General features: G+C 45.4%; 2 protein-coding genes across 2 annotated transcripts; one reads left to right on the plus strand and one right to left on the minus strand.

Moving 5' to 3' along the window:
* Positions 1-5,458: 5,458 nt before the first annotated feature.
* ZC2HC1C (zinc finger C2HC-type containing 1C) lies at positions 5,459-8,210 on the minus strand. Its single transcript, XM_056852197.1, has 2 exons — positions 6,928-8,210; positions 5,459-5,770 (listed from the first exon to the last, which is right to left on the minus strand). The coding sequence occupies exons 1-2, from the start codon at positions 8,194-8,196 to the stop codon at positions 5,459-5,461; spliced, it is 1,581 nt and encodes a 526-aa protein (XP_056708175.1). The 5' UTR covers positions 8,197-8,210.
* A 2,478-nt stretch (positions 8,211-10,688) lies between these two features.
* ACYP1 (acylphosphatase 1) lies at positions 10,689-12,771 on the plus strand. Its single transcript, XM_056852202.1, has 2 exons — positions 10,689-10,937; positions 12,523-12,771. Exons 1-2 carry the CDS (start codon positions 10,689-10,691, stop codon positions 12,736-12,738), a joined length of 465 nt encoding a protein of 154 aa, XP_056708180.1. The 3' UTR covers positions 12,739-12,771.
* The last annotated feature ends 3,943 nt before the right edge of the window (positions 12,772-16,714 follow it).

Genomic DNA, 16,714 nt, shown 5'->3' on the forward strand with positions numbered 1-16,714 from the left:
GCCAGCTCTTGCAGCCTGCCTTCGAGGTCAAGTAGCCGCAGGAATTACCAATTGCTGTAGGCTCTGCATTCTTTCATAACTTCCCAAGGGCAGTATTGAGCCCCTAACATTAGTCACTTCACCTTCAGGCAAGTAAAAGGAGAGAAAACTATGTATTGAAACTGGCTGAGCCCCAACATTGCAGTCTGGCTGAAAATGTCCTGAAAGGTTAAGGGGCAGGCCCCCTGCCTCTGTGGGAAGCCAGGAAAAGAGCTTGCTCTGAACGTAGATGAGAGCTCGCAAAACAGAAATGGCAGCACTTACATCTTTTACTTAGGATGCATTTCTAGCCCTATTTCCTCCAGTCTATACCGAAAGTGTTTTAAAGCTTTAACTTAAAGGGATGTTTGGGAGAGGCTCTCAGGCACCCATTCATAGCACTTCCTGCTAAGCAGAAATAAACAAAAAAACCAGCTGAAGCTTCCTGTTATCCAAGAAGGGGTCTCTAGTTCTAGAGGTCACAACAGCTGTTTTCAAGCCAGAGAAGGAATGTGTGGCATTAGCATTTAGACAGTTGTTTGTTCCATCTGTTCAGCTTGATTTGAGTACCAGAACTTCTCTGTCTGTGTGCCTAGTTTCTTAGAAGAGCTGTTGAAAGTCTTCTATTCCCACCCCAATTTTTGCTTCCTGTTCAGTGTTGTAAGCCCAGAAGGCAGCTGTGCGGGCTTTAACAGAATGCACCTGACCATATTCCTGGCAGTGCTTGGCCACATGTCACTTCAAAGCATTTTGTATACTATCAGTAATAAGCTGTATATGAAGTAACTTTGATGGCGGGATAGTCCATATTCTCGTTAAATAATGAAACTGATACTTTTGCTAATTAGTTTGCCCAATTGATTGAACTTTGGAGTAGACATGACTCCTTGGAGTTTCATCGGTGTTCCTCCCCAGGGTTCCTCAGTCTAACCTAACCTTCTAGAACAAGTCACTGTATCTTCTTGATATTCCTTACTTTTGATCTGGTCATTTTGTATTGTGATCTTAGTCTCCCACACTCCTGTCTCTAAGATCCCTAGGTATCTCTTATCTTCTAAAAATATACTCAAGCTGATTAAATATTTTCTGGCTGGAGATGGCTGCCAGAGCATCCTTCTAGGAATGGCAGATTTTTAAAAGCTTTACCTGGTTCAGTTTCAAAACAGTATATAGAAAAGAATCAGGCAGTCTTTTCCATGTTCAGCCCCAAGAGCAAGGAGGCTTCCCTTCCTTGCTATTGGAAGGAAGAGCTCGAAGAACCTGAAATATAATTAATTCCAAATGGTTCAGCAAATGATTGTGCCATTTGATTGTTCTTTATACATGGGACCTCCTGTCTTCTATAAGTATTGGAGTGGCTTTGTATGAAAGTTATACCCTAGGGACTGAGAGAAAAGAACTAAAACTGGGCTATGTCCATCAAAGATTCGCTGACCTGATGGGGGTAGCTCTCCTGCTGTCTATTTCTCAGTGCTCCGTGTTTGGAGAACAAAGTGCATGGGGTTCCCCTTGGAGCTACTGGAGTCGTGGATTACTAAACGGAGGGTGACTGTACTGCTCAGCAATATGTGCCTTAATAAAGGATTCACGCTGTCCAATATGTGCCTGTTACAGACCACGACTTATGCACCAACTATTTTATGCAACCAAAGAAGCATGTTACAGGCGACCTTGTTCTGGACTTGAGAGTGAAGGACAAGTGGGCCAGGGTGCCTTGGAGCTGTTTTGGACCCACATCCCTTCCCCATCCAGCTGTGCTAACCATGCAGATGTTGGTCTCTTGCTAGCATTGTTGTCAATCTGTTATAGCAGAACATGACTTATATCTGCACTGACACTAGCTGAAAACTAGTTTGTCATTATCTATCTTTGAGACGTTCAATGGTGGAATGGTTTGAAGTTTTCTGTTTTAAATAAACATTGACACTTATTAGCCTACATGTCCTGACTCTTTTTAATAGAAGTGAGATGATGCTTGCCTGCAGCTCCCTGATGGCTATGTCAGCATTGGAGTTCTTATTTTGCTAAGATGGAACAAACTTGCTCCCTCTAAGTTTGCTTGGCTCTACACTTGCCACAGTTAGAAATGCTAACATGAAAGTGCCCATATTCTCCGGTAAGAGTGTACCTCTTTACTGATGTACACTTTAACTGTCACTGAAACATTGGTTCCCTAACACAGTTAACCTCCCCAGTCTACTTTAGTCATGTGAATAGTTTATCAGCATTGTATACCATTAGTATTCACTGCATTAACATGACAGGAGTAACCTATTGGTGAGATGGCACTGCTTTAGTTAACTTGCTTTTGATAGGTTTTTATATCTCAGACATGGAATCGAGAAGGGGTTATTCTTTCTGAAAATACTTGGAGATGGTATATGCCCTTCCTGTTGTGCATGCTTGGTAAAGAGTAAGCAGGTACGGTATATTTACAAGAGATACTAGGAGTACACACTCTTATCTGCTGAAGTTCAATGTGTTGGCCTTAGCCAGTAAACACTCTTGGGAAAAGGCTGTGTTACAATAGAATAAACATGTAGCCCAATAACTGGCACTCAAATTTGGTTGAATTATTTTATTTGTATCATGAGGAAGGACAGGAATTCCTTTGAAGCAGGATACTAAATGTAGACTTCTAGAGACCTGGGTGATGCCAGAGTGTAGACTTATGTATAAGCAAATGAAACTGCCTTATACTGAATCAGACCATTGGTCCACCAAGGTCACTATCTACTCAGATTGGCAGCAGCACTCCAGGGTCTCAGGCAGAGGGCTTTTGCATCACTTATTGCCTGATCCTTTCATGCCGGGGATTGAACCTGGCACCTTCTGCTACTAGAAGTCTGGCTACTCACAGTCCTAATATTACTTATTTTCAGATTTTAATATTTTAATGAACTTTTGTTCCCAGGATTCTACTTAGTAGCAACCGAAAACACCAGGCTTATTGAAAACCACTGTAGAATGTAATCTGTCAAAAGGCTCATTATGAGACAGGAGATTCATAGATTGCCACTCTTGTGTGCAGGTTTTTTTTTAACAATCATCCACATATAGATAAACCGCTGCTATTCCCATTATCAGAGAAAGAAATGCCTGCCAATCTCTGTTCAGTATGTGGCTTGCAAGTTGAACAGGTGAGAAGGAAAATGGCTGCATTATGTCTGGGGACAAGCATTTTTATGAGAGCCAGCATGGTATAGTGGTTAAGGTATCAGGCTAGGACCTAAAGGAAGAAGTGTTGGTTTTTATACCCTTTTCTCAAAGCGGCTTACAATTGCCTTCCCTTCCCCTCCCCATAATAGACACCTTGTGAGGTAGGTGGGGCTGAGAGAGTTATAGAAGAACTGTGACCAGCCCAAGGTCACCCAGCAGGCTTCATGTGAAGGAGTGAGGAAACAAACCCGGTTCACCAGATTAGAGTACACCGCTCATGTGGAGGAATGGGGAATCAAACCCGGTTCTCCAGATTCAAATCCCCACTTGCGCAATGGGAGCTTGCTGGGTGACCCTGGGCCAGTCTTACTGTCAGTGCTGACCCTGGCTAGTATTTGGATGGGAGACCTCCAAGGAATACCAGTGTCCTGACGTGGGGGCAGGCAATGGCAAACCACCTCCCAACATCTCTTGCCTTGAAAACCCTACAGGGTTGCCGTAGGTCAGCTGCAACTTGATGCAACCCTAAACATTTTATTTGGTTTAATCTGAGCCAGAGGTCAGTCATAAATGTAGGGGACCACACTTCTAAGTGTGTAAATCTTCCCTTCATGCATGCAATACTCCACAGAATTGGAATTAAGGGCTAGGTTTTAGAGAGACCAGAAATTTAACTGGCTTTGCTGGGAACAAGGCAGGGGTTAGAACTACATTTTCTGGAATACCACATAACTGCAGAATCCAGCATGGTTGCCGTGGTTTTCACTTTGTACAAAGCATGTTTCTAACTCTTAAAGAACACCTTTATTGAAGAAATCCTTTGATTTATTAAAACATTTATATCCCTCCTTTCCTCTTCAAGGCGGCTTACGATAGTAGTTAAAACATCTCCAGCTCAAACCAAAGATAAAATAACAAGACCCAAATCTCTCCCTCCCCTCCTCTTAAAAGATGTCTGCTCCTCAAAAGCCCTGGCAAACATGTAGGCCTTGCAGCACCTCCTGAAGACCTCCAATGAGGGGGCCCCTCACCTCTTCAGGGAGCCCATTCCACAGAGCCGAAGCCACGATGGAAAAGGCCTAGGCCCTGGTGGATGCCAGATGGGCCACCCTAAGTGGCGGGATAGCCAACACAAGTTCTGGACTATTTTGAAACTGTTTGTGTCATATTCCCAGTACAAAAGTTTCTTCAAGGTGCACACTCCTGAATCATACAGCCTAAGTTTTCTCAAAGTCAAACACTTCAGTGTTCTCTCCAATATACTTATACAACCAGGAAGGTGAGATAAGCTTGTGGACACCACCTCTTTTAAACCTGCCATCTTTAAAGCAATATATCAAAACTACACACTTTGAAAATATGGGTCAGAGAAAATCTTTAGGTATTCTTACCAACCACAAATTCTGTTAAAGTTTTGCATTGCATAAAGTGAGACTGGGAAGGTAGGCATTTGGGTGAGCTATGCTCGTGCCACCAAGTTAGCATTTGAGACATCTGGCCAGCCAGAGAGTGTATGGCAAGCGAGGAGAACAAGTTCAGTAAAAGCTGTGTTGAAGTGTCTGTTTACTAGTATTTGCAGGTGAACCAAAGACCTTGGCTTTAAAACCCAGATGTGAGAGGGATGGCAGGAGTTATTTCAAGGAGGTATTGCCCTTCCCTGTCCTGTTATGCCTGTGACATTCAAGATGGTTAAGGATGCTCCTTACTACAGTGGCCAGCCTAGGTAATTGTAAGGCCATTTCTCAGTTTTGAGAGCTCAGTTGGCTCTGCTCCTGGCAATGCTACTGCATAAAGGAACAAAGAACATTTCTCTTAAACACATGTCTTCAAAGAGCCTAAAATTACTACAAGGATTTAATTAAGTCTGGTGGAATACTGGTCTTCTGAAATTTTTTAGTAGTATCTCTGCCGTAGTACACTGATCCAATGTGTCAAGAGCTGCACCAAAAATTCAAGTGCTTCATCTTAAAGTGAAAGGGATTCTTGTTAAGAAATGACCAGAAGAAAGGACTGGGATGAGTCAGTGATATTAGGGATATGGAAGATACCACCTTACACCTAGTTAAACTCTTCTTAGGATGTATTGACCCTAATATACAACATGAGGGATTTAATAATCTACTCACAGCTTGTAGGTTTACAGACTTCACACACCTGTTTAAAAATAAAATAACGCCACAGCAACTAGCATACTCTCTGCTATTTGTCCTGTCAAACTGAGGGAAATGGCAGGGGGTCCCAACGTAACTACTCCAGTTGAGGTTTTCACCTGGGTCTGTTATTAACAACGTCTCTTTTGCTGTGGGGGTGGGGGTGGTCTATTCTTAATGTTTTTGCACTTTGGAATGTGTCTCTCGGCCACCTTAGGAGCAAACTGACGTGTGCAGTATGGGCACAATTTGTAGTCTGGATTCTCCATGGGAGGTGCTGGAGGAAGGTCTGAGGCCTTTCCCCCTTTGGAGATTACTCGCTGCACCTCACGAGCCCTACGCAGTGTGTTGATGAAAGACTCATGCTTCTGTCTCCAGTTACTTTGCTTAGATTGCATACTGCTTTGCTTGGAAGCATCAGAGCCTTTCGTCGAAGTTCTTTTCTGTAGTGACAAAGAGGAGAAGGAAAGCCATTAGTATAATGTCACTTTAAAGTGTACAATCTTTCCTGCCAGTGTTCTTGATGTAAAACCCAAATCAGTTGTCATATGTCTGAAAGTGGGACATTTCTAATGCAGTAAATTCCCAGATCTTTGAAGCAGTTAAACAAGTGGAGCCCCATGATGCATGTGGATGACAGGTGGCCCCGGCTGGGCTGGAAATGGGACATATATAGACAAAGTGTTTTAAAAAAGTCATGGTAGCTTCCTTGCAGTCCCGTTGCAGGTCTACACTTCCTCTCTAATCCAGTGCCACCACTATTTTTAATATGTGAATATTGTGGTAGGAGTGCAGATGAAATCACTTGACCTGGGAAGAATTTAACAGAATTAACTTTGTGAAATTGCAGACTTTCTGAAAAAGTAAGCTTCCTAGCTCCACTAGTCTGCACTATAATCAAGTGTGAATATTTTCTTCATCCCCACGATCCTTTGCTGTACCCTGCTAAGCTCCTGACCTTAATGCTGTTTTGTTAGCATAATTTTTACAGATTAATTGTGGGTGACTCAGCTTGATTAGTTATGGCACTTCCTGTGCTATGAAAGAAGCTATACAACCTATACTTCTAGTCTTGGTGTCTTAAATCCAAACCTTACTGAATCTCCAGTTATTTTTTCAAACTGTTTGCTCAACATAATTAATGTCTGGCAGTCACTGTTCATGGAACTGCATTTAAGTGGGTAAGTGGAGATTAAAGGGGCTTTTGGATTATCAAGGTGTATAAGACATTCTGAGAGAGAAGGCAGCATGGTATATAGCCCAATCTCACCAGTCCTTGGAAGCTAAGTAGGGTTGGTACTTGGAGGAAGACTCTGCAGAGTAATGCAATGGCAAGCCATCTCTGCTTCTAACTTGTCTTGAAAGCCCCTTGCTGGGGTAACCATAAATTGGCAGCACCTTGCCAGAACACCCAAGGGTTTAAAGATTACTCCAAGAAAAAGAAGTGGACCAAACCTTAGCTAGGCAAGGTGGGGACTAGAGGGTGGACTGAAAGCATTTGATGTTGTTACGTTTTTAAAGGGTGGATCAGAGATATCTTGGCAGACCCATGGAAATCACTCTGCTTCCCAGAAAAGAAATAGTATATCAGTAGTCTTACCTGAGAGGTATCTGAGCCCATCAAGAGATTATATGTCTCTAATTCAGTGCCCTTTGCTCTGGCTTTACTTGAATCAAATACTTTTCTCTTGGAGCCATGATTCTTGCTGCAGATACTTATGTGCTTCTCCAACCTGGAACAGTAAAGCTTCCGCCCACAAAACCTGCATTCGCCCCAGTCTTCTACACTGCTTGGTGAATCCATGTATGGTGATGGTGGTGCTGCAGCCATGCAGTCAGTCTGTCCTAAAGGGGCTGCTTTTGGAGGCTGGTCATGCCTGGAAGCCAGCTCTGGACAAGGAGCTGTTGTATTTTCCTGGGAAACGTTTTCTCGAATTTTACTGTTGCTAGCCACCAACCGTTGCTTTTTGAGCCTTTCCATGGGGAGCTCTGAGGGAACTGGGGTTGTCTCTGCAGAAGCTATGGGGCTATTTGCAACATTTTTCCTTTGACCATCACTTGGCTGGGCTGTAGTTCTGGAAAGATGCCCCCAAGAGATGTCTGCTGCTTTCCTCTCAGGCATCCATAGCCCTCGCTCCTTTCTTGCTTTTGCCTCTGCCTGCTGCCTCTCCCACTGGATCCTCCGGAGCTCCTCTTCTGTCCTCATCAGCTTCTCCCTGAGGAGGGCCTCCTTCTTCTGAATCTCCTCCTCCAAGTTCCTACCAGCAGCCTCCAGTTTTTGAATGTAGCCTGACTCTGCTCTTCTTGGATGAGAAGCTGCTCTCTTTGATTGCTCTTCTGAAAAAGAAAAAGGCACTCCAATGTGCTGGGCCTTGACTGCATGTGATCTTCTTTTTTTCTCTGAGCTATTGTTAGGGGAAAGAGTCTGTGTAGCTGGAGGGCTCACATCTCGCCAAGAACTAGGTGTGGAACCATTCCCAGCTTTTTGTTGAAAGACTGGTTTTAGTGGGTATGCCCTGTCTACACCTTCTCTCCGCTTGGCTCTCCAGTGGGAGGGCAGAGTGCTGGCTTGGTGCTTGAGGTACCAGTTGTGAGGATCAGCAGACCAGAAGCGTGCACTTTCTGAAATTGGCTGGCTGCTTTCTGCAGGCTCAGAACAGGAAGCACTTCGGCCTTTTTGGATGCAAACATCTTTCATCTTATCTTTGTTAGATAGGAGTTGTTGCTGGATATTAGTCCTCAGGTGTTCTAACCTTGGTTGTTCTCTAAGAGCCTCTGAATGACATTTCTCCTGGCTTGTTGCAGGAAGATTGGGACTGGATGCCATTGGATCCACGTGGGAACACACAGAAAGCTGTAATTGAGCCATTCGGCATTTATAGCAAAGCCTGGGGAAATACCACAAAGTATGTGCTGTGATTAGGGCTCTCATTCTACTGTTTTGTTTCCCCTATTATATTAAGAAAAGGAGATGAAAAGACTCACCAGTCCTAGGGGGGAATTTATAAAGGTGTAGAGGATGCCCATGGCCTTGAAGAGTGATCCACAAAACACATATTGGAAAGATATTACATCAGTACAATAGCCAGGATCCCAACATTTGCACAAATGTTGCACAAGCACTCCCAGGCAAACTGGGGGCCCGTTCTCCAATGGTTTTGTAAATTTGTCAACATTTTGAACTGAGGGAAGGGGTAAGAAATGGGGGGATGAGATTTAGCACCTAATCACATTTATTTATTAAAATACATACATACAGATTTTCCTACCAAACACAATTTTTCAAGGTAGCTTATACAAAACCAATACTTTTCTTTTTCCATTACTTGACCTATAGGAGACAGGAATATACACGTCCTTGCCTCCTGTGGTGAGCCTCCTTAGCTACTGTTTCAGAAGGTTCTTCCTGTTTGGCTCCCCTGCCTTTATTCAAGGGCCCAGAGGGCTCTCTCGCCTGGATTTCTCCCCTTTGACCCTCTATGGCTGAGGATGACAGTCTAGTCTCCATCTCCACATTGCGTTGTTTGTCCATATCTATTCATGTTATGACCCCAGGTAGGATCTCTCTTTATCCAACTGGCTGCCTCTCCCTTCGTGCACTTAGTCTGGCCAGTTACTCCAAACAACAGAAGTCCCTCTAGCCCAGCATCCTGTTTCCTACAGTGAAACACCAGATGCCCCTGAAGACCCACAGTGGGGACACAGAGGCCAAAGCTTCCATCTGCTGCAGCCCAGAGCGACAGGCATTCAGAAGTATCCTGTCTTCAATCCTGGAGATTATGTTCAGCTGACATGATTTACAGCCATTTCTCTAATCCCCGTCTATGCTAGCAACCATCAACCCCATTCCATAGAAGCAAGTTCCACAAGTTAATTCCTCCTGTCAAGATTTTTGCTACACCCCAAGAATCTTTAAGCTGACTTAAAATCTACACATACCAAGTAGAAAGTATCCCATTAACTCTAAAAGCATTGTTATGATTGTACAAGACGGGTGAGATATTGGATTTAATTTTTTGTACGGGCAGATGTTTGGTGATCTTGTAAGAGGTTTAGTTATTGAACCTGTGCTATGGTCCGATCGTTATCTGTTGAAGGCACAGTTCGTGGAACTTCCCCCACTCTGAAGGGTGGCAGTCCACTTAGAGTTGTTGACCCTCAGAGGTTGATGGACCCAGTTGGATTCCAAGATGCTCTGATGAATTTTGAGACCAAACAGCAATTCGACCAATACTCTTATAACAGGCTGGAATACTGGCTGGATGAGGCAATCAACAGGAGAGTGTGACTAGCCCAAGGTCACCCAGCAAGCTTCCGTGGGACAAGTGGGGATTCAAACCTGAGTCTTCCAGATACTAGTCCGACACTCTGAAACACTACACCACAAATACTTCTGCTAGTAAATTTGCTTCATTTAAACCTTGCCTCTCTCCCTAGGGGGGGAATCTCCCCTATTTTTATCCACACAATAATCTTGTGAAGTACAGTGTGACTGGTGCAAGGCCACCCAGCGAGCATCCATGGCAGGGGGGATTCTAACACAGGTCTCTACCCACAACCCCCAAACTGAAATCTAGAGCTTCATTAGATATAAAAGCAAAATAGTTCACAAAATAATGCTCACCTCAGGCACGTGCCCGTTCAGTTCTGCACAAGGAGCAATAACGGCCCCGACCTTCCGCACAGAAACTGAAGGATGTCAACGGAGGCTCGGTTGCTATGGCAACTTGTTTCGCCAGGCCGCTCCAAGACACCTTCCTTCTCTTCCGTCCCACGCGCCGGGCCCCGTCCCGCCCTCCGGTTCTCATCCGAACCTCGAGCGCGAGGCGTGACTGTTTACCACAATTGCCTAGCAACGTGCACGCGGGCGCTACATCCGGTTCCACTACAATATTTTCCTGTCTTTCGCTTTTCCTGAATGTGGTTATCAGTCTCTATGATTCGGGTTATTCGCCGTTCTGGCCTGCGTTTTATCCAAGAAAAGGGCCCCCCAAGGAGCTTGGCTCTACTATCACCAGAGACGCTGGGGCCTCTCTAGCCTCCGGAGAAGCCGGCAACTCTATGATGATGGGATGTAAGTGCTGAGCCGTTAGCGGCGGTTGCTCTCGTTCCGCGCGCTGGCCCTCGAGTGGCTCGCTGGGAGGGGAATCCCCGCATTGCGGTGTTGGATAACGCTTGGAGCAGCCGCTCAGTAGGCAGGTCTTGAGGCTCCCGGCCTTTACTCTGTTCACGGGGCTGCAGCAATGGGCGGAGTCTGCAGGGCCGTCCCAGCTACACTCATTCCCCCTATACACCTTTGCCCTTCAACCTTCCCTGCCTTCGCCATGCCTGCCCTTATAGGGGAAGGCCGTCCAGTGTCTCATGTCGCCTGTGGGCTACGCAGCCGGCCTCCTTATGCTGCAGTCGTTGGAGAGTGGTCGCGGGCGTTTCGTGATCCTGCACTGGAAAGGGTGGAAATGGAGCTGGTCTCTGCACGCTTTAGTTTGTCTGACTGTGTTTCTGCTTTTGATCCAGGAGGTACCTGCTATGGCTGAGGGAGACGGCCTCGTTTCAGTGGATTATGAAGTGTTTGGGAAAGTCCAAGGAGTGTTTTTCCGCAAACACACACAGGTGAGTTTGCTCTGCCTTAGTGTCTGGGGGCACCCTTTCTTGTTTGGCACCTATGCTGCTCAGTGGTGAGAATCTAATTTTGAGAGCCCTGAAGGCTTTTTATATTATGCATTTATTTAAAATAAATTGTCTTTCCCCAAATAGCATCTGAGGTGTATTACCCCAACTGGACCCAGAGAAGGGGAAATTAGCTTTAAAAAGGATTCCCGAAAGGAATAATGAGCGACTTTGTATTCTGTGTATACCAGGGTAGATCTTGGTAGGAATATCCTAAAACAGAATTATGAAATGAGGGAGAGAGAATGATTGTAAATGCAAACAAATAACTTTATTATGTACAGAATAAAAAAGACAACCTATACTGAATACCTGAGAACTGACTCCTAAGCACTCACACACACACTATGAGGATAGGATAAGGGAAGGGAGGACGTTCAGATCGGCAATAGGACCGGATCCACGGTGGATGAAAAGCAGAGGATCGTGGGGGTCTGTGCAGCAGAAGTCCAAGGCAGGAGAGTATCAAGGAGAGAAGAGGCGCCTGCAAAAGGGTCTCCAGGTAGTGGGGAGGACCTGACATACTTTCCACTGACTTGGGATGGTCTTTTTATTGGGAAGGGCCCCATAGCTAAACATGAGACCCCACTTTCCCAGGGTCGGGTTTGGTGCAAGATATGAAGTTTGAATTTGACTGGATAGTTTGAAGGTAACTGCTGTCAAAATCTGGCAGGAAGATTAGAAGGGAAATACTTGATATTCCAAGGTGAGGTGATGGTTGGATGGTTAAGCAAATTGATAAAGGAGCAGGGCGTGAATGATGCACGTAAATGTCCTCATGAACACATGAAGCTGCCTTATACTGAATTAGACCCTTGGTCCATCAAAGTCAGTATAGTCTACTCAGACTGGCAGCAGCTCTCCAGGGTCTCAGGCAGAGAGGTCTTTCACATCACCTACTTGCTTAGTCCCTTTAACTGGAGATGCCGGGGACTGAACCTGGGACCTTCGGCATGCCAAGCAGATGCTCTACCACCAAGCCACAGTCCCTCCCCTCTTGATGGCTCATCCTGGGGGCATTGGATGTTAGGCTGTCTTTATCAATAGCTGGATTGGATACTGACAGGTTTCCCAACTGTGTGTAGTTGGAAATGATTTCACATTGCCTTGAAGAAGTATTCCTTGGAGGCAGGGATATGATTCTATTAGGCATGGAATGTAAATGCTTTCTGCATTCCAGTGATGCCCTGCCTCCAAGCTGGAATGTGTTCTGGACCAGATGCGCTCTCTGAAACTTATCCCAGGGATCCCCATTGCACTTTGTCTTTCAAGGGGGTGCTCCTCAAAACAACTAACAGGAAATTAGGGATCACATTGGGGTGTCTCCACGGAGGAGAGGACAGAGGCCTTACAAACATAAAATACAACACAATATAAAACTTTTTTAAAGTACCAGTAAAAACAAAATGGTAGGTACAGCTTATTCACTTTGTATATCGGGTGCTATCAAAGAGAAGTCGTAGCTTCATATTCAGACTAACTGCAGCGTCTGTTTTGCTGTAAGTACCTATGTTTTTGTTTTGTTCAGGCTCAAGGGAAAAAGTTAGGTGTGGTTGGCTGGGTCCAGAATACAGACTATGGCACTGTGCAAGGACAGATCCAAGGCCCTACTTTCAAAGTGCAGCAGCTTAAAGAGTGGCTTCGGAAGACAGGAAGTCCCAAGTCCCACATCGAAAAAGCGGATTTCCGCAATGAGAAGAAGATAACCAAACTAGAATATAGTGACTTTTGCATTGTGAAATAATAAGAGCATTACATATAGGAGAAAAGATGGAAGCCCATCTTACAAAAAAGATGTCCTTTCATTTTCTAGTCACAGTCAGAGATTCCTTCAGTTTTAGGTGCTATGTATTTCCATTGTGTTGTTATTGAATTGACTGTGCTGATATGAAGGTAAATTTGCTGATCTAAGGATGTAATATGCTAATATATAAAATATTAATAAAGACATTGCTTAGATATATCTGGCCCCAACATACGATCAAAAATGAATTTGAAACACTAAATCGGCTGGGAGGTCATAAGAGGGCTGGGATTTATTCCCATTCCATCTAAATTATGGTGGTTTTGTTGTAGACTATTGTTTGTCCATGTTCATATATTTATTATTTTGTTTTTAGTTATGTAAGCCGCTTCAGGTTCTCTGTGAGAATGAGTAAAGAAATGGCCTATTCTTTAGAATGAATTCTGCCTCTAATTTGTTTTGTTTGTAAAATTTGTTTGTAAAAATTAGTCCTCAACATTCAGTCATGCTCATAATGGCCAAGAAATGGACTCAAAACAGCCTATGCAGGTAAAGAGACAATGCTGTGAAAGGGACAGGGTTAATTCTCGGTGGTTGGGAGATCGTAGGGTGGATTGTAGGTTTAATCTTCATTACAGTAGCGGCCCTGAATGCACACTTTTACTTTCTCTTGCACAAATGTTTAACTTTCATTCCTAGGGTGGAAATAAAGTTCTACACATGGGAATACTGTTGTGGTGAAGAACAAAAGCTATCCTACTCTTTCTTGAAACTGCATGCTACTGGGCCTATGCCAGGGGTCCTCAAACTTTTTAAACGGGGCCAGTTCACTGACCCTCAAACACTGTTGGGGGCCAGACTATAGTTTTTGCAGGAGGGTGGTTGTGGCTAATGGGAGTCGGCACGGCTCTCCTGTCCTCGTGGCTTGTCTCTCTTCCCTCTTCCCTCCCGTGTGTAGAAAACTGGGAGGAAGTGACCGGTCGTCACATGAACACATGAAGCTGCCTTCTACTGAATCAGACCCTTGGTCCATCAAAGTCAGTATTGTCTACTCAGACCGGCAGCGGCTCTCCAGGGTCTCAGGCAGAGAGGTCTTTCACATCACCTACTTGGAACCTGCTGCATGCCAAGCAGATGCTCGACCACTGGGCCATGATCTCAGGCTGAGGTCTTTCACATCACCTACTTGCCTGGTCCCTTTAATTGGAGATGCCGGGAATTGAACCTCGGACCTTCCGCATGCTGAGCAGATGCTCCAGCACTGAGTCAGGGCCCCTCCCTTGATCTCTGTCGCCTGGACATCAGCTGTAATCCCAAGATATCTCAAGGCCGCACCTGGAGGGTGGCAACCCTATTTTAACCCCCCCATTGCACACAAAGAGCCCCGCCTGGTCTCCCCCCCAGGGATCAGGGATCTCCCCCTCCCTCCCTCCCTCTGCCCCCGTCTCACCGGAAGCGCCTCCCGCAGTGCTGGCACTGGTTGCCCACCCAGCCGGGCTGGCACTCGCACTGGCCGGTGCCGGGCTGGCAGCGCCCTCCGTTGGCACAGGGCTTGTCGCACTCCTTTGCCTCCGTCGAGGCGGCTGCCGGAGCCAGCAGGAGGGCGAGGGCGCCAAGCAGGAAGGCGGCGGCCATCATCGCTGCTGCGTTGCCCGCCGGTCACGGCCACCTCCGGCAGCGTCGCTCCATTGACTCAGCTCAGGCAGCGGCTGCTGTGAGAGGCTCGGCGGTCAGTCTGCCGCGGCTGGCACACAGATGGTGGCTGGCGAGGGCTCCCGCTGTGACGCGGCCTCCCGAGAGCTACGGTGGCCGGGCGAGCTCATCCCCTCCCGCGCTAAGCTTCATTTTCTTTTTACCCCCACAAAGTGGGGGAGAAAAGGTCGTCGCTCTGCCCCGGCGCGTCCCTCGGGGATCAACACACTTCCAGCATTACCTTGCAGCTGCAATTTTTTAAAGGGGCCGGGTTCAGGACCCTGACGGGCCGGATCCGGCCCACGGGCCGTAGTTTGCGGACCCCTGGCCTATGCAATATATGTATACCTTCCCTCCATACGCTGTCATAATTACTGATTAAAACAGAGTCTTTACTGAGGGCAGCAGAAAACCTAGCTTACTTTACACTATGAAAGAAGACAAGTCGTCTTGTACTTTGTATAAACATAAGCCCTCGAGCTTAAGTTATTTGGTTTTAATAGAACTACTTGGGGAAAGCATTGAGCTTGTTCACTTAATGTAAGTGACAAGACTGATTTATTTCATGATTTGGTGGTTCTGTTAGAAATCGACAACAAGAGACTAAGAGCAGAGACTGGAAGGTTCTGGGGAAACCAAGCTTTACTTTTCATACCATTCCTGATTGCTGCTGCTCCATTATGTCTCTGATTTCCTCACTTGTTGTGATAATAGAGTCCCACTTGCTAAGGTTCATCACACCACCAGAAAAAGGTAGCTGCCCTTAGAATTATAAAATGGAACTATGGGCCAAAGGAAACTGGAAGAAAGGATAAAAGAGGAAGAATATTACTTAAACTATTTATATACTGTGCTTTTAATAAATCTACTGCCAAAGTAGGCTTGCCAACCTCCAGGTGACACCTGGAGATTTCCTACTATTGGAATTGATCTCCAGGTGACAGAGATCAGTTCACCTGGAGAAAATGGCTGCTTTGGAAGGTGGCATTAAACCCTGTTGAGTTCCCGCCTCAGGGACCAACTCCCAAATCTCCAGGTATTACCCAACCCAGAGCTGGCAACTGTTCCAAAGGGGGATGTAAATACTTGGGCTTAGTTTCAATAGGGGGTGGAGCTCAGTGGTTGTAGCAAAGGCTTCATGGAAAACTTGGTTTTTGAGAAGAGGGTGCTTTCTTTTTGTGGTTTCCTTTTGCTGGAGCAGCTGCTGATACAGCACATCAGCAACAGGGCATCCACATGGCAGGTTTCTCTGCCCAGTCCCCCAGCAGCAGCCACCTCTCCTCCCTGGACAACCAGGGATTTTGCATTTAAAAAAAAAATCAGCACTAGAGCATCGTTATATCAATATTTTTAAAGTCTCTGACCCCTTCAATTGTAGAGATACCTTTCCACTTGTATATCTACAGCCAAAGGGGGTAGAGACTCATTTTTAAAAAAATAAAATTTGGGAATGCAGAGAACCTGGTACTGTTTTTTTGTTTGTTTGTTTGTTTTTTGCTGTCACAGCTGACTTATGGCGACCCAGTAGGGTTTTCTTGTTACATTTGTATAACAATATTCTAGTACTGGGTTGTTGTTTTTAAATAAAAGTTGCCCTGGAAGCAGGGGGAGGAGATGACCACTGTAGAGACAGGGTTAGAGAAAATGGCTGCCATGTAGGTGGAAAAATCTGAATTTTCTTACCAACACAAAAGCCACCCGTGCTTTACTGCTGTCTTTCCCAAAACTTTGAAGCAAACCTGGTTTGAGAAAGATTAGAGAAAAGCCAAGGAGACCGCAGGAGGTGCACAAATGTGCCACAATAATGTGAAGAAGCACACTTCCCAAAAACATTGAACATGGCAAATAATCAGTGCAGAAATGGCCAGAATTTGAAGGAAGTAAGAGGTGGCATGCTGGTTTTCTGGGAGGCAGTTCCATGCAGCAGCAGCAGCCAAAGAACAAAGGAATGTGGGATGAGAACAGCATTACTACAGGAAAGATGAAGATGAAGAACAACACCACAAGTTTTTCCAGAAGATTATCTCAAGTTAATAAAAGTCTGTTGAGCAATGCAATAGTTGCATGTGGATAGCCATGTAGTAGGGGAACAAAATTTGACTCCAGTAGCACCTTAAAGGCCAATCCCCCCCTCCCAAGGTATACGTTTTTGTAAGTCAAAGCTGCCTTTGTCATATACAAATGGAATGCCCTTATATCTAGGTCAGAATGTGGTAGGGGTGTTGCAAAGGAAGGCATGTTGGAGTCAGGACACAGATTCAATGCAAAATCTAATCTGCTTGAT

This window comes from Euleptes europaea, chromosome 6 (assembly GCF_029931775.1).
Source record: "Euleptes europaea isolate rEulEur1 chromosome 6, rEulEur1.hap1, whole genome shotgun sequence".
Classification (NCBI taxonomy): Eukaryota; Metazoa; Chordata; class Lepidosauria; order Squamata; family Sphaerodactylidae; genus Euleptes; species Euleptes europaea.

What these genes read in the sequence shown, in the direction of transcription:
- ZC2HC1C (XM_056852197.1), bottom strand. Translation starts at nt 8,196, where the DNA reads ATGGCTCAATTACAGCTTTCTGTGTGTTCCCACGTGGATCCAATGGCA. An exon ending in TGGGCTCAGATACCTCTCAG is followed by an intron (nt 5,771 to 6,927) that starts GTAAGACTACTG and finishes TTGTCACTACAG; the next exon opens with AAAAGAACTTCGACGAAAGG.
- ACYP1 (XM_056852202.1), top strand. Translation starts at nt 10,689, where the DNA reads ATGTCGCCTGTGGGCTACGCAGCCGGCCTCCTTATGCTGCAGTCGTTG. An exon ending in TTTTCCGCAAACACACACAG is followed by an intron (nt 10,938 to 12,522) that starts GTGAGTTTGCTC and finishes TGTTTTGTTCAG; the next exon opens with GCTCAAGGGAAAAAGTTAGG.